We start from the raw sequence: 25,155 nt of genomic DNA on the forward strand, positions 1-25,155 counted from the left end.
GTTACCAAGAGCTCTCACTTCTCTTAACCGCAATGCTATTGTCGCGTGCCAGGCGAGACAGCGAGGTGGGTGTGCTCCGCGTGTATCATGCGCGCTAGGCTTACTGACACAATGAAGAAAATACGAGTAGAAGACGGAAGATGCTTGACTTCACCAAAAGCGGGAAGTGAGAGCTCTTGGTAACATAACAATCGTTACCTACACGCTCTTTGGTATGGGGCAGCGAGGCTCAGCTGTACGGTCTTTGCTTCGTACCCGAAAGGTACCGAGTTCAATCACATTGCCGCTGCGCTGTGTGGCTTTGAGCAAGTCACCTCGCCCGAGCTCAATTTGCGGCGCTGCTCTACGGATGACGCCTGGGTTATTCCAGTCTTCCCTTGGAAGAGACCCTAAAGACAAATTTCCCCTTGGGGATGAATAAGGGGAATTTTATTTAATTTAACTTAGCAAAGTATACCATTTATTTTTTTATTTTTATGTTAGAGTTTTAAAAATAAATTCTTATGTTGGATGGTAATAACGCTTCGAGAAAATCTATTAAAGATTACACAAAGTCAGGTGTGTTGGAACGGTTGATCTGGCTGGCAGAACAGGTGGATATTTTACCTGAAGACATAGAACCAATATTGATTGAATTTTGAAAAATGTGACCCTTCGTCTCAAAACGGTATTAAGTCGGGATGATTAAGATGCTGAAAATGGAATTTGTACCCAGAAATATCACGTTTAAGTTGAATTTATATGCTTTATAGAGGAGAAGGAATATCACATTTTACTGTGCTAAATACAAACGTTTCATAGTTTTGACCAGTTTAACTATAATTTGACTTTTAAGCATCTGGTCCATTCCGACATGATACCGTTATGGAGATGAGGAGTCACAAATGTAATGATTGATATTTGAAAAATGTTATTTGGTCTCGCCGTCAAAGAGTTAAACATAGGCTGATAAGAGGTGTATGCAAAATACCTCAGCGGTTTGGCTGAACCAAAGCAGGTGTTTTATATGTGTCTTGATAGAATGGACTTGGCAGTCGGGGCTTTTGGATTGGTTTGTGTGGGGGCTTCTAATGAGAGAGAGAGAGAGAGAGAGAGAGAGAGAGAGAGAGAGACGTGTTGAAGGAATACGTGTCACCCCCTCATCTTCTCTCTCTCTCTCTCTCTCTCTCTCTCTCTCTCTCTCTCTCTCTCTCTCTCTTTCTTTCTTTCTTTCTTTATTTCTTTCTTTCTTTCTTTTTTCTTTTCTCTCTCTCTCCATCTCTCCCGCTTTCCCTTCAGTGTGTGTGTCTCTCCCCATCTCTCTCACACTTTCTCTTTCTCTCTCTCTCACACACACACAGATACACACTCTCTCTCATACACACACATACACTTTCTCTTTCTCTCTCTCCCTCACTCTCTCTCTGTCGCGTTCTCTCTCTCTCTCTCTCTCTCTCTCTCTCTCTCTCTCTCTCTAATAATAATAATAATAATAATAATAATAATACATTGTAATATATATATATATATATATAATTATATATATATATATATAATATATATATATATATATATATATATATATATATATATATATATATATATATATATATATATATATTATATATATATATATATATATATATATATATATATATATATATATATATATATATATATATATATATGGGGGTGAAGTGGTAGAGTGGTTAAGGCATTGCATTGTGATCCGGATGACCCGGGTTCGAGCCCCGCTTCAGGCACTTTCGTTTTTTTTTCCTTGAGCAAGATTATTAACCCCCAATGCAAATCCAAAATTATTTTCACCTTCCGACTGATTATACCATGCATTGACACGTATAAGAAATTAAGATAACGGTTTATTTGTTATACTATTGAATATCTGTGTATGTCTACATCAATTTGAGCCCTTCAATGGACATGATCTATATTAAATTTCCATGTACTCGAGGTCATTAGTCACATTGTAAAATGTACTCAAAGGGACCTACATAGTGAAGAGTGTTCACACATTTTGAACTACTTAAAATTATGATTGGTCATTCTGTTCAGCTTGACACATGGATATATTTACAGAAATGTCCAATCGTCAGACAGCAACAAATCACGTGATTGATGACTCGGTTGGACGAAAATATGAGTAAAGATCGCTCCCATTTACTCTTCTCATAACTTCCAGATGCAGTGAACAGGTTTTTCACACAAACTGTTTTGATTTTTTAATCTGTATAGATAGAGTGAAGTTGACGTCACTCGGGTCTTTGTTATTGTTATTTTGCCATCCACGTTTATGAGTAATTCTCACTAAACTGTGTTATCCAGACTATAAAAGTTCATGGTTACACATAATCTTGTGTGTTGGTCCGCTATAGTTCCGGATGGCAATTATGTGATATTCTTATCCAAACGCATACTATATATAGAAAGAACGAAATTGGATTCTTAGTCTGATGTCACGTCGGCCGTCGTAGTTCTAAACAAAGAAAATCGGTACTTTTTATTCTTCATGCTGGTAGAACTTTTCATATGTCTTGTGATCAGAATGTGTAAAAGTCAAAAGATGATCAGATTTATATTGGGGTTTTTTCTCCTCTGGATACGCTTTTATGCTCTTCGGAGAAATATTTCATAAGGGTGTTTAGAGCCGGTTACTAAGTTACCATGCGTCATTATGAGGGAAGTGACGTTACGACTGTTGAAGCGTATTGGCGTCATTCAGTTCTTTGTTATTCTTTTAATAATAATAATAAATAATAATAATTATTATTATTATTATTATTATTATTATATATTATTATTATTATTATTATTATTATTATTATTATTATTATTATTATTATTATTATTATTATTATTATTATTATTATTATTATTATTATTATTATTATTATTATTATTATTATTATAAGAGGTACGAAGTTTTAGCCATTTTACTAATTTCAATGTAGATACGTGTTCATAATAAAATACCGAAGGAATAAATTAAATACGGAACAAACAACCTTTTCGTTTTACAAATTCATAGTCTATTTAAAAACCAGTCAAGCATAACGGTTAGTAAGAGGTCTGTCTAATACTACACCACGTCCGAGATTTATTACTATCATGAATATGAAAAGAACAGTATAATTATATCTAGGTAGGCCATGTAAAAAAAATTAACATTTTTAACACGAGTAATAAATATTTCTTTCTCTACATCAGAATGTCCTGTTTAGCATTATAAATTCAAAATTAAAAATGTCACCCGCCGTCTCTCATTGGTATAATGCCTGGGTGGTTAGATGCAAAACTTTGTATAGATAGTATGCGCTTGGCTAAGAAGCTCATAACATTGCCATCCGGAAGTATAACTGGCCAACACACAAAACTGTGTGTATCCATGAACGTTTATAGTCAGGTTAATACTGTTTAGTGAGAATTACTCATAAACGTGGATGGCAAAAAAAAAACAATAACAAAGACCCGAGTGACGTCAACTTCGTTCTATCTATAGAAATAACGAAGGTCTTTTTCATTGTATTTTGCCATCACCGTTTATGAGTATTTTCCCGCTAAACAGTTTTAACCAGACTATAAACGTTCAAGGTTACAGCATTCGTTCAACGTTCCAACACCCAAAACTGTGTGTAAAAAAAAAAACGTTTACAGTCTGATTGATATGATTTAGTGAAAACTACTCATAAAAATGGCTGGCTAAAAACAATAACAAAGAGCTGAAATATTTCCATTTTGGGCAGTTTTGTCGAGTTTCCAATTCATCCAAAACTGAGTACCCTTGCCGTTCACAGTGTTGTCTCTGTCGGAGAAAAAAATTGTAATATCGCCTCGTGTACATCCTACATGTTATGTGTTGCTGTTGCCTAGGGACCCCTTGTAAATAGTTTTGAGCAGGTTTAGTAGATATTGGCCTATAAAAGCTCAATTTTTGTTTGTTTTGATTTGTTTTGCTTTCTTGCTGTTTTTTATGTTGTTTTTATTTTGTTTTGTTTTTTGGTGTGTTTAAAAAAAAAATATTTTTTTTGGTAACATTTTGATGTGTCCTTTAAGTGGGACCTTTGCTTGGTCTGGCTGGTACTTTTAGGTAATGTTGAAATGGGCGCATCTGTGGATTACTCTTGTATTTTAAATGAGCTTTTTTTATATAGCGCAATATCCACTTAACGTGCTCAAAGCGCTTTACAATGGGTCCCTGGTCAACAGCAACATTTAACATGTAGGACGAGACATGACGCCTGTTAGGCGATATTACAATTTTTCGGACAAAGACAACGCTGTTAACGGCCAGGTACTCATTTTACACCTGAGTACGGTGAGAGAATGTGAGTAAAGAGTCTTTTCCAAGGACCCAACTATGCGTCGACCGAGGCTCGAACCCAGGACCTTCCGATCCGAAAGCGAGTGTCATACCACTAGACCACATAGCTGCACAAAAATTGTAATTTTAAAAAATTGTATATCGATATGATTCTAAGCACCGATATTTTAACAATCTGCGTTATATTGAGTAAGAATGTGTGTCGAGGTCAACTAGTGTTTAATAGGATTCAATAGTCGTAACGTCACTTCTTTCCTAATGACGCATGGTAACTTAGTAACACTGGCTCTAAACTATCGGAACAATGGCGGACGCCGTATGAAATATTTCTCCGGCGAGCTTAAAAGCGTATCCAGAGGAAAAAAAGCCCATCAATTTGATCATGTTTTGACTTTTACACATTCTGATCACAAGACATATGAAAAGGGAATGAAAAGTTCTCGCCAGCATGAAGAATAAAAAGTAAAGATTTTCTTTGTTTAGAACCAAGATGGCCGCCGTTGCCGTGACATCAGACTACTGAATCCAATTGATTATCAGATTGTCACCGACCTACTTTTTTTCAAACAACAACTCTTATTTCAGTCATTTCAAAGTGGTGTGTGTGTCGAGAATAGACCCCTAGATAACCACGCCCCTCGGACAGTCGTCATAATTTAAACAATGGCAGTGATTGGTAAACATTGCAAACTACATAGGTTTTTGATATCGACTGTATGTGTCTTAGTAAAACACCCCTGTTCTATCGCTTGATCAATAGAACAACACAGAAAAATATGTAAATTATGTTCGAAAAGATCTAGTGATAACTGGTCACCCATTTGGCGGTATAGATAGTATGCGCTTGGCTAAGAAGCTCATAACATTGCCATCCGGAAGTATAACGGATCAACACACAAAACGATGTGTAACCTTAAACGTTTATAGTCTGGTTAATACAGTTTTGTCAGAATTACTCATAAACGCGGATGACAAAAAAAAAATAACAAGGACCCGAGTGACGTCAACTTCATTCTATCTATAAAAACAATAACGAGAACAATAATCAAAGAGAGCGAGAGAGAGAGAGAGAGAGAGAGAGAGAGAGAGAGAGAGAGAGAGAGAGAGGTCGAAGTCATTCACGTTATTGTTTATAAACAACCAACCATGTTTGTCCGAGCACGTGTGAGGGTGTGTCACAAATTTCATGTTTTGATTTGTAGATATTCTATTGGTTAATTCGATGTTCATTTTGTGTTTATAACATTCAACAATAGAGTATAATATGAGTGGTCTTGTGAAAGCTATGATATTTAATGAGGTTTCAAAGTTTCAAAGTTTATTCAATATCTTAGGCTTTCGCCAATAAATCACACAATTTGATGACAACATACATGAAAGTGGAAAAATGGTAAATGGAACCAAAAAATAAACTGATACGATTAATAACCACCAAAAAAAAAAGAAAATACAACAATCATAATACCACCAATACGTAGAATAATAATAATAATAATAATAATAATAATAATAATAATAATAATAATAATAATAATAATAATAATAAAAATTTAATAATTAATAATAATAATAATAATAATAATAATAATAATAATAATAATAATATAAGAAGAAGAAGAAGAAGAAGAAGAAGAAGAAGAAGAAGAAGAAGAAGAAGAAGAAGAAGAAGAAGAAGAAGAAGAAGAAGAAGAAGAAGAATACATGCATAACATTGTTGATATACATTAATATATACATATTGTTTATTATGTATGTTAGACACAATAGGACTAGATTGCAATTTGGGGCATGTTGCAAGAACCATTTTACATGAAAATATCACGTATTATAACTATAATTTCCTATCAATTCAAATTGCTCGTGTACATTTTATTAGTAGACTAGATGGAATTTAAGTGATAGATTGAAAAATTATAAAATATATTTTAAAATACGAAGAATAGAACTTTTCCCTCAAATTTAATATCAACTGTTTACTCAACATTTTATCTTCATAACAAACTAACCAGTTCTAGGAGAATCCACTTACAATGAACTGCATATAAATTTTGTTTGTAGGATTTAGTTCTAGAGATAAACACTATATTATGATAGATAAAGTCTTGACACGATTTCTATTGTAGTAGATCTACCATCACATCAAGAGGATGCACTAACATTTTAGGAATAATATATGATGTTTAATGAGGAAACGTGTGGAATTTTACAACCTGTCAAAACAGTAACTGTCTCAAAGTCTTCAATTTTTTTCCACCTGAGTTAAACGAGTCAAGCTCATTACCGTTAATAGTGATCATTCAATTAAAATTGAGCTTTTATATAGCGCAATATCCACAAAATGTGCTCAAAGCGCTTTACAAAGGGTCCCTGGCCAACAGCAACATTTAACATGAAGGACGGGACATGACGCCTGTTAGGGGATATTACAATTTATTCGGACGGGGATAACGCTGCTAACCGCCAGGTACTCATTTTACACCTGAGAACGGTGAGAGAATGTGAGTAAAGAGCCTTCTCCGACTCAACTATGCGCCGATCGAGGCTCGAACCCAGGACCTCCGATCCTAAATCGAGTGTCATAAAACGAGACCACATAGCCGATCTGACTCCTGAACTTAGACTTAACGTCTTCGATGTGGGTGCATGCGACAGTATGCGCCATCTGGAAGTATAATGGACCAACACGCAAAACTATGTGTAACCATGAACGTTTATTAATAGAACGAAGATGACGTCACTCGGGTCTTTGTTATCGTTTTTTGCCATCCACGTGTATGAGTACATCTCACTAGACTGTATTACCCAGACTATAAACATTCATGGTTACACATAGTTGTGTGTGTTGGTCCGTTATTCTTCCGGATGGCAATGTTGTGAACTTCTTAGCCAAGTGCATACTATCTATAGATATTGCCTTCCGGAAGCATAACGGACCAACTATGTGTAACCTTAAACGTTTATAGTCTGGTTAATACAATTAAGTGAGAACTACTCAAAACGCGGAATGCACAAAATAACAACAAAGACCCGAATGACGGTAACTTCATTCTAACTATAAATGCCACTTGTACTAGATAAGAAAGATAAATAACCAAGTTTATTCCCTGAATATTCCGTTTAATCGTGATATATATATATATAAATATTTTAATAGAAGATATTTCTTACCCCCTCTCCCCTTTTTCTCTCTCTTTCTTTTTCTTTCTTTCTTTCATTCTTTCTTTATGTGATTTAATGTTACATTATCACTATCAGTCTGCTGTTCATAGTAGTTTTTTTAGGGTGGGGGAGGTGGGTGGGGGTTTGGTATAATTTTATAAACTTATGTATAAAGCCAGTTTTATTTCCGTTCGTTTTTGGTGTTAACCAAAAGGTGCAATTTTCCGTCGTCTTTTAGGCTAAACGCTAATTATTTTCGAGGTATTTTCAGACATGTGTGAATCAATAAGACCGTTTAACTTACCTGTACACGACTAGACATGCAGGACCCGAAATAAATAAAGTCCCTAATCACAGTTCGAATTTGGTCCCCATTATTAATATATAGTTTATCGTCTATTCTGTGTTTATTTTATTCGTCAGACCCTCCTTTTGACCTCATGCTCACAATACGCAAGAGACGCTCCAGAGATATTGAGCACATTCGTCGCATGGAGCCTGATCGTCAAGGGAGGCAAATGACCAATCGTAATGTAAAGTAGTTCAAAATGTGTGAACACTATTCACTATGTTGGTCACTTTGAGTACATTTTACAATGTGACTAATGACCTCGAGTACATGGAAATTTGATATAGATCATGTCCATTGAAGGGCTCAAATTAATGTAGGCATACACAGATATTCAATAGTACAACAAATCAACCGTTATCTTAATTTCTTATACGTGTCAATGCATGATATAATCAGTCGGAAGGTGAAAATTTTGGATTTGCATTGGGGGTTAATAATCTTGCTCAAGGAAAAAAAACGAAAGTGCCTGAAGCGGGGCTCGAACCCGGGTCCACCGGATCACAATGCAATGCCTTAACCACTCTACCACTTCACCCCCATATATATATATATATATATATAGATATATATATATATATATATATAATGTATTATTATTATTATTATTATTTTTATTATTATTATTATTATTATTATATTATTATTATCATTATTATTATTATTATTATTAGAGAGAGAGAGAGAGAGAGAGAGAGAGAGAGAGAGAGAGAGAGGGGGGGGGGGTGACACGTATTCCTTCAACACGTCTCTATCTCATAAGACGACACATCACGCACAAACCAATCCAAAAGCCCCGACTGCAAAGTCCATTCTATCAAGACACCTATAAAACACCTGCTTTGGTTCGGCCAAACCGCTGAGGTATTTTGCATACACCTCTTATCAGCCTATGTTTAACTCTTTGACGGCGAGACCAAATAACATTTTTCAAATATCAATCATTACATTTGTGACTCCTCATCTCCATAACGGTATTATGTCGGAATGGACCAGATGCTAAAAAGTCAAATTATAGTTAAACTGGTCAAAACTATGAAACGTTTGTATTTAGCACAGTAAAATGTGATATTTCTTCTCCTCTATAAAGCATATAAATTCAACTTAAACATGATATTTCTGGCTACAAATTCCATTTTCAGCATCTTAGCCATCCCGACTCAATACCGTTTTGAGACGAAGGGTCACATTTTTCAAAATTCAATCAATATTGGTGCTATGTCTTCAGGTAAATTACCCACCTGTTCTGCCAGGCAGATCAACCGTACCAACACACCTGACTTTGTGTAATCTTTAATAGATTTTCTCGAAGCGTTATAACCATCCAAAATAAGAATTAATTTTTAAAACTCTAACATAAAAATAAAAAATAAATAGTATACTTTGTTAAGTTAAATTAAATAAAATTCCCTTTCTTCATCCCCAAGGGGAAATTTGTCTTTAGGGTCTTTTCCAAGGGAAGACTGGAATGACCCAGGCGTCATCCGCAGAACAGCGTCGCAAATTGAGCTAGGGCGAGGTGACTTGCTCAAGGCCACACAGCGCAGCGGCAATGTGATTGAACTCGGTACCTTTCGGGTACGAAGCAAAAACCGTACAGTTGAGCCTCGCTGCCCCATACCAAAGAGCGTGTAGGTAACGATTGTTATGTTACCAAGAGCTCTCACTTCCCGCTTTTGGTGAAGCCAAGCATCTTCCGTCTTCTACTCGGATTTTCTTCATTGTATCAGTAAGCCTAGCGCGCATGATACACGCGGAGCACACCCACCTCGCTGTCTCGCCTGGCACGCGACAATAGCATTGCGGTTAAGAGAAGTGAGAGCTCTTGGTAACTACGTTACCCTACACACTCTTTGCCCATACCCCATGCTCAGCAAAACATGCTCTACTACAAAGCGTAACGTTCTTATTCTAACTAACAAACGTATTTACTCAAATTTTGAGATGTAAAAATGAAATCTGAATGAGAAAATTGTTGGATGCATGTGACGGTTTTCCTATGGTTGGTATTGAGAGGGTTAAAAAATGTAGAATTTAACCGTTCTCCTTCTTCAAAGGGTAAAATAGATTGGGAACAGTTTGCAAGGGCTTGGTTTACAGTTTGATAGCTTGAAAAATTGACATTTAAATGTATAATCAAGGGCCCCCACGTCCACATACTAGAAGATCTGATAAGCGATCACAAGTATGGGCTTGATTTAACATTGGTGTATGAAATGAACAATATTTTGGTGTTGGTTTGAGAGTAAATTTCCATTACAACAATGAGCCCATAACAATTTAGGTTATCAGACCTGCAAATATATATATATATATATATATATATATATATATATATATATATATATAATATATATATATATATATATATATATATATATATATATATATATATATATATATATATATATATCCTTTCTTTTAAAAATATAGCATTGTGGAGAACATTGTGCTTATTTGAGTCAATAAAAAAATTGATACGGCGCACACCTCTACTGAAAGTTTTGAAAAATAGAAATGTATTTTTAACAGATAGATAAACAGATAACTTGATTTCCTTTTATGATTTAAAGTCAGTTTGAAAGTTCGTCAAGTCAAACAGATATAAAAAATTTACCGAAGACACTAACATCTGATGGCCACACCCTCAACTCCATCTGTCCAGTAGAGTCCTTACTTCCGTTTTGTTGATTTAGCGGTGATCAGTGTTGTTATGTAGTAGTGTGTTCTCATTGCGTGTATGTTTATAATAATAATAATAATCTTTATTGTCCAAATTAAAGGCAATTCATGTGAGGTAAACAATGCTCAGTTTGGTTCATGGTATGAACATCAACACATTTACAAATACAGACACAGCCATACACGAACATACACGCTTGCACATTGTTTCTACACGTGTATACAAAAGAAATGAGCGTACATACAAACACATATACATACATACATACATACATACATACATGCAGACATACATACAAACCAGCATATCATCGTATATGCATGCCTACATTCATACATACATACATACATACATACATACATACATACATACATACATACATACATACATACATACATACATACATACATACATACATACATACATACATACATACATACATACATACATATATACATACACACAGACACACACACAGACAGATAGAACGATACGATATATTTGCTGGGACAGCAGATAACCATATTATAAATATAGTGTCTTATATTAAGAAGAAGATGGCAATGATTGTGATGATGATGATGATGATGATGATGATGATGATGATGATGATGATGATGATGATGATGATGATGATGATGATGATGATGATGATGATGATGATGACTACGATAATGATGATGATGATGATGATGATGATGATGATGATGATGATGATGATGATGATGATGATGATGATGATGATGATAACGACGGCGGCAATGTCGATGATGATGATTCACGACACTGCTTCTCGTTATTTTCATTGGTTGTCTCATTTTTCCACAGAAGATTTGTTAATTAATTTTATGGCGGTTGGAATGAAGGTTGTCTTATGTCGATTTGTCCGACATTTTGCTTCTAGATACCGTCTTCCGGAGCGCAGAAGTTGGAATTTTTCGTTCAGCGGATGCCTCTTTTCGTTGATAATGTTAAAAGATTTCTTCTCAACTGCATTAATATAAGTTGTGTCAAGGCTTCTAAGGTCTGTGTTAATTATTTTTGAAGCCTCTCTGAGGGTTCTATGTAGTTTGGATTTTTCTTTTGTTCCACAGCTTCCATACCACGTTGTGATGCCAAACGAAACGATACTCAATATTAATGACTTGTAGATTTGTATCATGGTCTTTCTGTTCACATTGAAAGACCTTAATTTTCTGAGTATATACAAGCGCTGGTTACATTTTTTGATGACATTGTTGGTGTGCGATTCAAATCTTAGACTGTTATCTATAATTACACCAAGGTATTTAAACGTTTCAACAGTTTCAACCGCCTGATTGTTAATTTTTGTTATTTGTCTTGCTCTTTTTCCTATTTTTCTGTGATCAAACAGTTGTTCCTTTGTTTTTGTTACATTGAGCTCTAGACAGTTATCGGCACACCATTTGCTGAATTTACTAACTTGCTCAGTGTATTTAAATTCGGAGACGGAATCATTGAGCAGGCCGAGTATTGCGGTGTCATCAGCATACTTGATGAGTTGGCAGTTATCAAAGCTAGCCACACAATCGTTTGTATAGAGGATGTAAAGTAGAGGTGAGCTTACACACCCTTGTGGGCATCCGTTTGAAAGAGTTTTTACTGATGATATATTTGAGCCTACTCTGACATGTTGGGGGCGATCGATGAGAAAGTTGTTATACCAGTTGATGAGGTAATGGGGAAGGTTTAGAGCATGCAGTTTACTAATAATATGTTGGTTTTCATGACATTAAAGGCAGACGAAAAATCGACGTATAGGATTCGGCAGTAGTTGGCGGGTGAAACATCCAAGTGATTTGATATTGAATGCATCACTGTGAGGAGTGCGTCTTCCACACTAAGATTTTGTTGGTAGGCAAACTGATATGGATCAAGTATGTGTTGGTCATATATAAATTGCAACAGCTCTCTTTTCAGAATCTTTTCCAGACATTTCATAATAATTGATGTTAAAGCAACAGGTCTATAATCATTCAGCTGAGTTGGTGGATTCTTTTTGGGTACTGGAATTATAGTCGATGTTTTCCATATAATTGGGATTTTCTGTTCATCTATTGAACGTTGGAAAATAGGCAAGAAAGGGACAGCTAGTTGGTTGTTACAGTTTGAAATGAGTTCCCCACTAAGTCCATCTGGACCTGGTGCTTTTTTCTTTTTACATAATTTAAGAACATTGATGACCGCCTCTTCTTCGATTTCTGGCGGAGGAGACGTATTTTTTGTTATGATATTAATTTTTGAAAGTACGTTGTCAATGGTGTCGAATCGACAGTAAAACTTATTTAATTCCTCGATATTCATATGTGTGTCATTGTTAAAATCTGTCTTTTTGTTGTTAACGCCACCCATTTCTTTAATCATCCTCCACGCCTGCGATGCATTTGAATTTTTAAGGTTTGTTTCCATTTTATCTTTATATTTACGTTTTTCTTCATAAATTACCCTCTTTAATTGTTTTTCTGCCTCGTGCTGCTTGTTTTTGTCCCCACTCATATGAGCGATTTTCTTCATATTTATAAATAACTTAACTCGTTTGTTGACCCAAGGTTTGTTGTTGTTAAATATTTTAATCCTTTTAGTGTCCACGCACAAATCACAACAGAAATGAATATAAGACGTGACAACATCAACCCACTCGTCCAGTGACATGTTATCAGACATGAGTTCATCCCATATTGTGCAGTCAAAACAACCTTGGAGTTTGTTTATATTTTCTGTTGACCAAAGACGAGTTTCTTTCACAATCGCTTTATGTTGTCTTAATTTATGTGGGTGCGTGTGTGTGTGTATGTGTGTGTATGTGTGTGGTGTATACATATGTGTGTGTGTTTTGGAATGTGGTTGCGTGGAAGAAAAAAAAGGGTGGGGGGTGTCCATCAAGTAGAGAAATTCCTGAGCAAGGGGGGGGGGGGGGGGGGGGGGGGGGAGGGGTGCACACACACACACACACACACACATAACTCTCTCTCTCTCTCTCTCTCTCTCTCTCTCTCTCTCTCTCTCTCTCTCTCTCTCTCTTCTCTCTTTCTTTATTTCTTTCTTGCTCCCTCTCAATTTTTCATCTCGCCCTCTAATTTATCACTGTTTGATTTCTATAAAAGGAACGAAATTGATGTCACCCAGCTCTTTGTTATTGTTTTTGGCAAGTCATTTTTTACTAGTAGTACTCAAGTGTGTTTATGAGACGTATAAACGTTCAAAGTTACACAAAGTTTTGTGGGTTGGTACGTTGTATCCAGCTAATGGGTGTTGTGAATAATTTAACTGAGCGCATAGCATCAATATATCGTTGAATCCTCTCTGAATATTATATTACATTATATCATATCCTTTTATTTATATATATATATTGATTGATTTGATTCATGAACTACTTTCCCAGTGTGCTAGAATGATGAAACTTGGTGTATAGGGTCTATTCAACACATATATAATGGAGATACAAAAAAAAAATTTCTAACTTTACCCTGGATGGGGAGTCAATTTGTCCATTTGAATGGACGATATGAATATGGGGACCGGTTTTTTGGCAAATCATCATGCTCACTCACACACATTCTTTGTTGCAAACAAAACGAGTAAACACATCAAGTGACTTGCTGTTTCTTTTTATTTACATAGATATTAAATAAAAATATATTGTGCATAACATTCATGATAATATGGTAAAAAGGCATAGTAAAAATAGTTATTATGGTACTAATCATATCATACATACATATACGCATAGTGCTGCCATTGATGATAAACAATTTTATAATGATAATACATCAAAGATGGTGAAAGGAATAAAAAAATCTTCTTCATCATTTGTACCAAAAATACAAAGAAAACAGAACATTTTCTGCAATAAAAAAAAGTTTTCTTTGAACACCCATCTGCTTTACACCGCTGTGCATTTTTCATATTCTTTTTCGCGGGAAAATGTCCCACTTCGTCATAGCGAGCATCAGTGTTCACATGTTTTGCGGAAAGCACCTTCCCAACATGATGATGGGGTATACCTCTTTCAATTTTCTCTTTACTAAGAATCAGCCCTGTGGCCACATCCAACTTGAAATTAGCAAGAGGGATTGAAGCTTCAGGTTTGTTAGCACGATATAGGATCCTGAATTGACAAGACAGAGATCGGTCATATGAAAAATGATCCTTCTGTACCACTTTTTGCTCTTTCTCTCATTGCGGTACAGAGAAAGGAGCATGTCGCACTTGTCCACCCCACCCATGTTGGCATTATATTGTTTGATAAGGGCCGGGCACTTTACTTCAATAAAACGCTTGGCCGTACGGTCGTACCGTCTCACAGTATGAGCTGGCTCAACCTCATGTATATTGGAACCCATCAATACAACCTTGTTGTCAAACCACTCGCATATAATCAAACTCTCATCTCTCTCCATCCTATAATCATATGCCCCCCGCCCAGACTTTTTAATGTCTTTCAAACATTTCAATGGGCATTTCCTGCATCGAGCAGACCTCATGGTACATGTTGCATTGATGTTTTTTTTTACCTTAGCTCAATCAGCAACTCAGGATATGCAAAATAGTTGTCAAAGTAGACATAAGAACCATCTGGCTGGTCAACAACCATGTTCAAAACTGACTTTCCAACATGCTTTCTTGAATCTACAACAGGGGCTAGATTGTCCCCAGCAAATTGAAAATTATGTACATAGCCAGATTGCCCGGCCTGAACCCATACTTTGTACCCCCATTTTTTAGGTTTCTTCATCATATATGATTTAAGACTATGTCTTCCTTTGAAAGGAATTATCTGTTCATCCACTGAAACATGAACTTCCACCTCTGCATTTCTTTTAAATCTGTCAAGAACAGCATTAATCAAAGGTCTAACTTTATGCAATCGGTCATGCCCAGGCTGACCTCGTGCTCTCTCTAATTCATTGTCATTTGTATGAAGTATGGAGAGGATTTCCTCGAACCTATTCACATGCATGGCATCAGCCACAACTGATTGACGAGTGTTTGGGGACCAATACATGCGATACGTTGGCAAATGAACAACAGACATGTAAAAACATATGCCTATAAAAATATGCATTTCTTCGGCATCCACCGGTGCAGTTCTTGTTTTGGCTTGCTGAAGTCGAAAACGGTTACTCTCCTAGACAAGCAGGTGAACACAGTCCTCGTCAAAGTGAGACATGAACATCTTCAAAGGTGTATTGGCAGATGCAGTGTAAATACTGGGAACCAACTTGTTCTCTGGTGATACATGGGCCGGGAGATCCTTTTTGACCCAATGCCATATTCTCGGTGCAGTTGGAAGTCCACCTTGTCGGGAAGGCCTAACGAATTGAAAATAAAGAAAAAAGAATTTTAAAACATTCTATACTTGAAGTCCATTTTGTAAAGTGCAATAATATTAATCAAATTGTATGACTCTCTTCCAATACAATAAAACATATTATGCAGTGGAAACTACATATAACAGTGATTTTCTAATCTTTGTTTTTCCTTCTCTCTATCTTTGTTAGATTTTATAGATTATAACAGGCTACGAAATGGGAAAGCCACTTATAGCAGGGATCCCATGACGATAAAAAGCACTATTTGGTCCTCGGAGGAGCACCTAAATGGATCTTGCATCGTGTGGAACTCAAATCCTAAACCGCATGATTAATAAACACCACAATAATGAATATATCTCACCCTGCTGATGTTGATGGTTCACATATTATGTCCTCTTCCACCTTCTCATCCTCTTCTTCTTCTTCTTCTTCTTCTTCTTCTTCTTCAATGGAGGCATGGTCTTGATTGCCAGCATCAAATTCATCTGTCGGCTCATACTCCCCATCACTGAGGTTCTCGTCATCACTCCCGATCGGGATGTCATCCTCATAATCATCAAAATTAAGTGTTCGAACAGTTTCAGAGTCGAAACATCTTTGCTGTCTGAAATAAAAATGAATAGAAAATAAAGAATCCATCGGAATCCTATAGAAAATTACATCAAACCAAACAAAATCTATATAAGAAATGTGTATTACACTACCATTATATTTATACCGATATTCAGTTCTAATGCTCGTAAACCTTCGTATAGTAGTATTAGAAATCTAGATAGATTATTAGGATTATTATTATTAGGTTTTATAATTATCATCTCTATTATATGTCTAGCTATGCATGGTTGAAACAATACTACTCTCTATGTATCCATCTCATAGTATTCATACTGTCCATCAGACTGGACATTCTATTTATAGTAACACAATCCCATACTCATAGCGTCCTGTTGACTGGACATGGCTATTTTTAGTAACTAACCTCACAATCATACTGTCCATTCAGCTGGACAGCGATGTTTTTTTTAGTTATTTCTAAGATACAACATTGTATATATTCACAATTAGTTTATACAATAACTTCATATCAGTACCAAACAGTGGAAAGTAAAAGTAAGAACATAAAACAAAATATAAATCACTTTAGAAGACATTAAATGGGCTTACCTTTTGGCTGTTGACATGGCCATCTTTCTTCATTCACAAAGGATGTAAAAGTGAAAGTAAGAACACTTGTGTCTTGGAAACTATAAAATATGGATCTTGAAGAAACGAATCAATGCAAAATCAAAGGTCTACTGGCCTTCGGCGTTTAATATGTGGCTCTAGCTTATGTCCAGTGTACTGGACACTATGCACCAAAGGGATATATATATATATATATATATATATATATATATATATATATATATATATATATATATATATATATATATATATATATTTGGTTACATAGTTTATTGTTCGTCTCTCACTTTTTGTCTGAATTTCAGTTTTATCAAATGGTCTCGTAGACCATGGCCATCGTAAACATATAGCCTGACACTGATCAATAATTTAACTTCAATTGTTAAATAACTTTAATAGTACAACGTAATGGAAACTATGGTAAACATTGTAGTCTTGCCACAGCTTCACGGCTTCGCGTCAAAGCTCACTTCGCGTAGTGCCGACTGTCGTTTTTTAGTGACAGAGAGAGGCCTAGCCATCCTTCGTTCGCAGTCTCCTGTGAAAGTCTATGATTGAGTCCCTGCCCGCAAGTCTGTTCTGTTTTGATTTGATTTCTTTGGTTGTTTTTTTTTTTAACCCACGAAGCGTCACCGTGATGTAAAGATTCATTTAAAAAAGCTACCGCAGACAGAATTACTGAGCCGAAACATCCAACTACGATCGAAGAGGGGTGGAGTTCGCGGGTTTCTGTGACAATCAGCGGCGTTAAGTGCTGGTTGGCTCAGAATCTCACTTTACTTTTGTCAACAACGTTAAAACTCAAATTAATGGGTTTTTTAAAATAAAGTTTGACACGTTTAGGAGTACGAAACCAGATTTGGGAGGATAAACTATACCATAATAGTTGAATAAAAACATAAGAGCGGCTCTATCTGTTTCAGAAAAAAAAAGAATACATAACTTTCCAGTTTTTACCACGTAAACGAACCGCCACTGACACAGCTTAACTTGGAACCAAGGTGCGGTAACATTACATAATAATATGTTGTTATAAATCCATATCAATATCCTGTAAACCTTATTATGTGATGGAAGGAACATATTATGTGGTAACCAGACTTGTTTCTCGCATGGACGGAGGAGTTTAAAATCAAGGTTGTTTTTTTTTTTTCTTTAATCTTCTGTTTGAGCCTTATAATATCCATTCATTCGTAAATGTGACCAAATGTTTTAAGTCGGTCATATTATTAAGTCGTGGTGATGAACGTGATAAAATGCAAAATTATAGTTAAAACGGTAGATATTGCTTTGATTGTGCTGTTTTAATTTGTTCTTGTTTTTTTGTTTGTTTATATTTTTTGTGGATTTTTTTTTTTTTTGGGCTTGCTTTTTTGTTTGGTTTTTTTTTTGTCTTTTTTTTAGGGTTTATTTTTCATTTGGGTTTTTTTTTCTATATGGTTTGGTTATATTTAATATTTTATTTTATTTTATTTTGTTGTTGTTGTTGTTGTTGTTGTTGTTGTTGTTGTTGTTTGAGTGTGTCGTTTAAATCGATCGATATTTGAAGGACGAGTTTACTGGCCAAATGTTTAAATACGCGTCTTTCTAGCGTACCACAGTTTACTGGTTAACGATCAGAATATATTTCAGTCTCTGTTGAGAATTTCAATGTGTTTATTTTCAATATGTTCATTTCCAATGTGTGATGCAAATGCTACAAGAAATGTGCTTTAGAACAGAGAAAGTGAAATTAATGAACTTGTCTAGACTCTTATTATTTTTTTCCTCCCCCCCCCCCCCCAACAAAAAAAATATAATAATAATAATATACATTTTACTTTTTTTTAGTAAATGATAGAATATGGGCATCTGGTGAGCTTGTTGTGATGCAAACATAACAACAAAATAAAATTAAAAATTAAAAAAGCAATAATACCCCCCCCCCACTTTCACCCCCCCCCCCCCCCCCCAACAGAGAAAAAGAAATAGAAAAAAGCAAAACAAAACACTTCGATTATTGCACGGTTTTGAAGATTTGCTGTATGACACGCCTTCAGACCAGTAGATCCCGGGTTCGAGTGACGCTCTGAGTGGCGCAAGTTTGAGTCTTTGTAAAAGGCTCTTTACTCACATTCTCTGACAGCATTCACGTGTAAAAATAGTACCTCGCCGTTAACAGCGTTGTCTCTGTCAGTGACAAAAAAATATTGAAATATCGCCTTATATGCGTATAATGTCTTGACCTTCAGGCTAAGTGGTGCATGAACCCCTTGTAGGCACTTGCGTTGAACACTTTTTTTTTAACCCAAACATTCATATATCGCAATATTATCCTCAAAGCCCTTTACAAAAGGTCCCTAACCAACCACAAAACTCAACATGTAGACCACAAAACCCAACATGTAGAACGAGACATAAGCGATATTACAATATTTATTTATTTTCGACACAGGCAACGCTGTTAACGGCTAGATAGGTACTAATTTCACACAACTGAGTAAGGAGACGGGGGATAGAATGTTAGTGGAGAGAGAGCCTTTGCAAAGGACTCAACTATGTGTGCCGCCTAGAACTGGACTCGAACCCAGAACCTTTCGATCCGATGGCGAGTGTCATACTACTAGACCGTTTAGTGGATATTTCGTTATAGAAATGCTCAAGTCAGTTTGTATTTTTCTTAGTTTTGTTTTTGTTTTTGTTTTTTGTTTTTGTTTGTATTGTTTTTTTTTTGTTGTTTTTTTTTAATTTGTTTTTTTTTTTTTTTTTTGTTTTTTTTTTTTTTTTTTTTTTTTTTTTTTTTTTGGGGGGGGGGTTCAAATTTCCTGATACGAGTAAATTGTCAAGCCAGACCATATTTCATGATCTTTATGAAACCAAAACTAAATTCCTTATTGTAATTTTCTCTTTCCTAAATTTTATCATTCTTAAGAGGATTTTGTGGGGCTATGTGGTCTTGTAGTATGGCACTCGCTTTCGGATCGGAATGTCTTGGGTTCGAGTCTCGCTCGTTGCTTAATTGAGTCCTTGGAAAAGGCTCTTTACTCACTCTTTACATATTCTTTCACCGTACTCAGGATGTAAAATGAGTACCTGGCTTTAACAGCATTGTCTCTGTCAGAAAAAAAAATTGTAATATCGCCAAACAGGCGACGTGTTTCGTTTTACATGTTAGGTGTTGCTGTTCAGGGACCCCTTGTAAAGCGCTGTGAGCACATTTAGTGGATAATGCACTATATAAAGGTTCAAGTTATTTTGTTATGTTATTTTTCTGTTTTGTTTTTAGTTATTTTTTTTTTCACTTATAATGGTAGTACTCTTCTTGATTGCCTTAAGAATAGCGGCGAGATAACTTGCTCAACCCCCCCCCCCCCCGTCCTTTCCCTCCCCCCCCCCCCCTCCTTTCCCTCCCCCCCCCCCCCCTCCTTCCCCCCCCCCCCCCCCCCCCCCCCCCCCCCCCCCCGAATTAAATAAAAGAACTGTCCAATTGTACACACACGATGTAGCTTCTAATAATGATGACTGAAAATTAATTGCTCTGATCAATATATGAGTCATGAAATAAAAGATGGGAAAAGATGTTTTAAGATTTTGGTCTTGTTATGCCAATCAATGGTATTAATGATATTTAATTAATAATATATTATAATAATAATAATAATAATAATAATAATAATAATAATAATAATAATAATAATAATAATAATAATAATAATAATAATAATAATAATAATAATAATAATAATAATAATAATAATAATAATAATAATATAATAATAATAATAATAATAATAATAATAATATAATATATGATGATGATGATGATGTTGATGTGATGATGATATGATGATGATGATGATGATGATGATGATGATGATGATGATGATGACGGTGATAACGATGATATGATAATAATAATGAAATAATAATAATAATAATAATAATAATAATAATAATAATAATAATAATAATAATAAATAATAATAATATAATATAATAATATATAATAATATATAATAATAATATAATAATAATAATAATAATAATTTATTATTATTATTATAATAATAATAATAATAATAATAATAATAATAATAATAATAATAATAATAATAATAATAATAATAGATAACATGATTATTTATTTTAAACAGACAATAATTTCATCCACGCCTACCCCAATTAAACTAAAAAATGCAATCTATGATATTTGTAATATTGTTAAGGCAGAGCTAGAAAAATGTCAAAAGATGTAATACGTTCATTGATTTATTATAACGGTATTGCGAGATAGGATTAACATTTTATGGCATTTCTACATCATTATAGTGTTCTAATTTGTGATTATTTGCTAGATAAAGAACTAAACAAGCAAAGTGTGTATGAAAGGTGTCAGACAAAGCAAGAAAGAAAATTACAAGAAAAATTCAATCCCATTCGATCGAGGTCGACCGATTTTTTGGGATGGTTTTTTCCTTGTAATTTTCTTTCTTGCTTTGTTTGGCACCTTTCAAACACACTTTTTCAGTTATTTATCTTACACCAAAGCCTGCTCCTTAACTATCTTTGGGATGGTTTTTTCCTTGTATTTTTCTTTCTTGCTTTGTCTGGCACCTTTCAAACACACTTGTTCAGTTATTTATCTTACGCCTAAGCCTGCTCCTTAACTATCTTTGGGATGTTTTTTACCTTGTAATTTTCTTTCTTGCTTTGTCTGGCACCTTTCAAACACACTTGTTCAGTTATTTATCTTACGCCTAAGCCTGCTCCTTAACTATCTTTGGGATTGTTTTTTCCTTGTAATTTTCTTTCTTCCTTTGTCTGGCACCTTTCAAACACACTTGTTCAATTATTTATCTTACGCCTAAGCCTGCTCCTTAACTATCTTTGGGATGGTTTTTTCCTTGTAATTTTCTTTCTTGCTTTGTCTGGCACCTTTCAAACACACTTGTTCAGTTATTTATCTTACGCCTAAGCCTGCTCCTTAACTATCTTTGGGATGGTTTTTTCCTTGTAATTTTCTTTCTTGCTTTGTCTGGCACCTTTCAAACACACTTGTTCAGTTATTTATCTTACGCCTAAGCCTGCTCCTTAACTATCTTTGGGATGGTTTTTTCCTTGTAATTTTCTTTCTTGCTTTGTCTGGCACCTTTCAAACACACTTGTTCAGTTATTTATCTTACGCCTAAGCCTGCTCCTTAACTATCTTTGGGATGGTTTTTTCCTTGTATTTTTCTTTCTTGCTTTGTCTGGCACCTTTCAAACACACTTGTTCAGTTATTTATCTTACGCCTAAGCCTGATCCTTAATTATCTTAAATAGCAATGTGAAATTGAATGTAAGCTCCAATTTAATATACAAAAACAGATGAGTATAATTATTAAGATGTTATATTCTGTTTTCGTATAGATAGAATGCGCTTGGACAAGGAGTTCACAACATTGCCATCCGGAAGTATAACGGACCAACACACAAACTCTGTGTAACCATGAACTTTTATAGTCTGGTGAATACAGTTTAGTGAGAACAACTCACAAACGCGGATGGCAAAAACAATAACAAAGGCCTGAGTGACGTCATCTGCATACTATCTATATTAGATTTTCAAGCTTACATTCAAGTTCACATTGTTATTTATTTCTTCGGGCATCGACCAGCAAAATTTAAATTACCCTTACTTATCTTAGGGAGTTGCTAATAGCGTATTTTGTTATAACCGAATGGAAATAGCACACTCTACTTCGGACTGGTAGGTCCCTGGTTCGAGTCCCAATCTTGGCGGCGTAATTGGATTCAGTAGTCTGATGTCACTCCGCCCGGCAACGGCGGCCATCTTGGTTCTAAACAAAGAAAATCATTACTTTTTATTCTTCGTGCTGGCTAGAACTTTTCATAGACGTCTATGTCTTGTGATCAGAAGGTGTAAAAGTCAAAACATGATCAAATTTATGTTTTTTTTCCCTCTGGATACGCTTTTATGGTCGTAGGAGAAATATTTCATACGGGCGTCCGCCATTGTTCCAATAGTTTAGAGCCAGTGTTACTAAGTTACCATGCGTCATTAGGAAGGAAGTGACGTTACGACTATTGAATCCTATTTGAGACTTCGTGCTTTAGTCACGTCCTCTCACCTTACTCATGTGTAAAATGTATACCGTGCCGATAATTTTGCTCTATATAAAAACTCATGCGGGTCTTGTGGTATAACACTCCCTTTCGGATTGGAAGGTCCTGGCGACGCTATCGATAGTATGCGCTTGGCTAAGAAGCTCATAACATTGCCATCTGGATGTATAACGGACCAACACACAAAACTGTGTGTATCCATGAACGTTTATAGTCAGGTTAATACAGTTCAGTGAGCATTACTCATAAACGCGGATGGCAAAAAACAATAACAAAGACATGAGTGACGTCATCTACGAACTATCTATTTTCTAAAATCTCAAGTTTTTGTTAGTTTTTTTTAAAGAAGTAATGTGGTTACGTTTTTATTGTGTATGTTGTTGGCTGAAAAAGGGCTTTGAGCCCGAAACGTTCCGAGTATGGTATATATATATTATGTTCGCTTTAGAAGATGTATATTCTTTGTTTTTAAATAGTTTTTTTACATGTTAAAAAACCCACAGCATTTAGGAGCTTAGTTTCACCAAATCAAACAATTTTAAAGGCGTTTTTACTGTGTCATAACAGAGTAGAGTCTAATACTTCTTACAACAGTGGCATTGATAAAGCGACCTGGCCACTGGGTTGCCAATTTGGCAGATTTTCTGCCAAATGTCTTTTTTTCTTTTGGCAGAATTTGAAGACGTCTGGCAGAGAAAAATCGGTTTGGCAGTTTGGCAGATGTTTGACAGATTTTATTTTCCGAGGCCCAGGGATGAATGTATAGGTCTACTCCACGTTTTCCATGGCAATTTTTATGTATTAGTGATTTTTTTAAACTTGGGAAATGAAAAAAAAATAATTTATGACATCGGCCTTGCGAATTTTTTGTTTAACAAAACTGATGAGTTTTCAAAGGGGGTACTATTTTTTTAAAAAGCTATAAATAGTACGGTTTGGCAGAATTTTGTGGTATTTGGCAGATTTTTTAAATCCAGTTGGCAGAATGCCTGAAATTAATCTGGAAACCCTGCCTGGCCACAGATAGCTAATCCCCGAATAAATAAATTTCTGACTTTGTATCGAATCCGTTTACTGCTCAGCAGGCTGATATTTCTGATAAAATTATTTGACCAACCTCGACAAACCATTATAATAGGGAATGAGATTAGCGGAAGAGTAGCGTCCTTTGATTGGACGCCACCCATAGTCTGTGACGTCACCGGCGGAGAAGTTATTAGAGAGAGAACGTCATGTTGGTTGTGCGCATGCGTCTCTCGTCCTCTAATAACTATTCCGCCGGTGACGTCACAGACTATGGGTGGCGTCCAATCAAGGGACGCTACTCTTCCGCTAATCTCATTCCCAAAAGGTTGGGATGAAGTCAACGTGTAGACTTATTTGCAGGTCTTATAACCAAAAAAAAAATGTTGTGGGCTCATTGTTGTAATGGAAATGGTCTCAATCAACACAACGCAAAATATTGTCCATTACAAAAATGTTGATTCAAGCTCATAGTTGCGTTCGTTTTATCAGACGTGCAAATATAATAGTAACAATGTGTACCTAGGTTTAGGATGAAGTGAATATTAAAAAGTGAAAATAATGTTATATTTTCCGGAAAAAGCAGGGTTTCTGTTTTGTCACAAAACAATATTCATTCTGCTAAATCGATGGAATAAACTGAGTACAAGAATGCATATTTTGGACATAATATGCTGTGCGCTTGGGTAAGAAAATCACAATATTGCCATCCGGAAATATAACGGACCAACACAAAACTATGTGTAACCTTAAACGTTTATAGTCTGGTTAATACAGTTTAATGAGAATTACTCATATTATTATTATTATTATTATTATTATTATTATTATTATTATTATTATTTATTATTATTATTATTTATTATTATTATTATTATCATTATTATTATTACTATTATTATTATTAATATTATTATTATTATCATCATTATTATTATATATTATTATTATTATTATTATTATTATTATTATTATATATTATTATTTATTATAC

The 25,155-nt window shown here is 35.1% G+C and overlaps 2 protein-coding genes across 3 annotated transcripts in view; one reads left to right on the forward strand and one right to left on the reverse strand.

Annotated features, from left to right (window-relative positions):
* Positions 1–15,661: 15,661 nt before the first annotated feature.
* On the reverse strand, positions 15,662–17,094 carry LOC144958160 (uncharacterized). The gene is made up of 3 exons (XM_078889919.1): positions 17,013–17,094; positions 16,210–16,452; positions 15,662–15,845 (listed from the first exon to the last, which is right to left on the reverse strand). Exons 1-3 carry the CDS (start codon positions 17,033–17,035, stop codon positions 15,662–15,664), a joined length of 450 nt encoding a protein of 149 aa, XP_078746045.1. The 5' UTR covers positions 17,036–17,094.
* A 943-nt stretch (positions 17,095–18,037) lies between these two features.
* The window catches only part of LOC144957690 (uncharacterized), a 71,084-nt gene continuing 63,966 nt past the window's right edge, over positions 18,038–25,155 (forward strand). Inside the window, exon 1 of one of the 2 annotated variants that reach the window (XM_078889050.1) lies at positions 18,038–18,170. The gene's annotated coding sequence lies outside the window, so the exon portion shown is untranslated. Of the gene's footprint in view, positions 18,171–24,520; positions 24,848–25,155 lie in introns of those variants that run through there. The other variant, XM_078889051.1, reaches the window with a different exon arrangement.

Source organism: Berghia stephanieae, chromosome 12 (genome assembly GCF_034508935.2).
Source record: "Berghia stephanieae isolate SIO BIC M18660-M18661 chromosome 12, UCSD_Bste_1.3, whole genome shotgun sequence".
Lineage (NCBI taxonomy): Eukaryota > Metazoa > Mollusca > Gastropoda > Nudibranchia > Aeolidiidae > Berghia > Berghia stephanieae.

Excerpts from the sequence above, each read along its gene's own strand:
- LOC144958160 (XM_078889919.1), bottom strand. The coding sequence starts at position 17,035 with ATGGCCATGTCAACAGCCAAAAG. Across the intron at positions 16,453-17,012 it reads GCCATGTCAACAGCCAAAAG|ACAGCAAAGATGTTTCGACT; the intron begins GTAAGCCCATTT and ends TTTTTATTTCAG. Across the intron at positions 15,846-16,209 it reads GAACCATCAACATCAGCAGG|GCCTTCCCGACAAGGTGGAC; the intron begins GTGAGATATATT and ends TCAATTCGTTAG.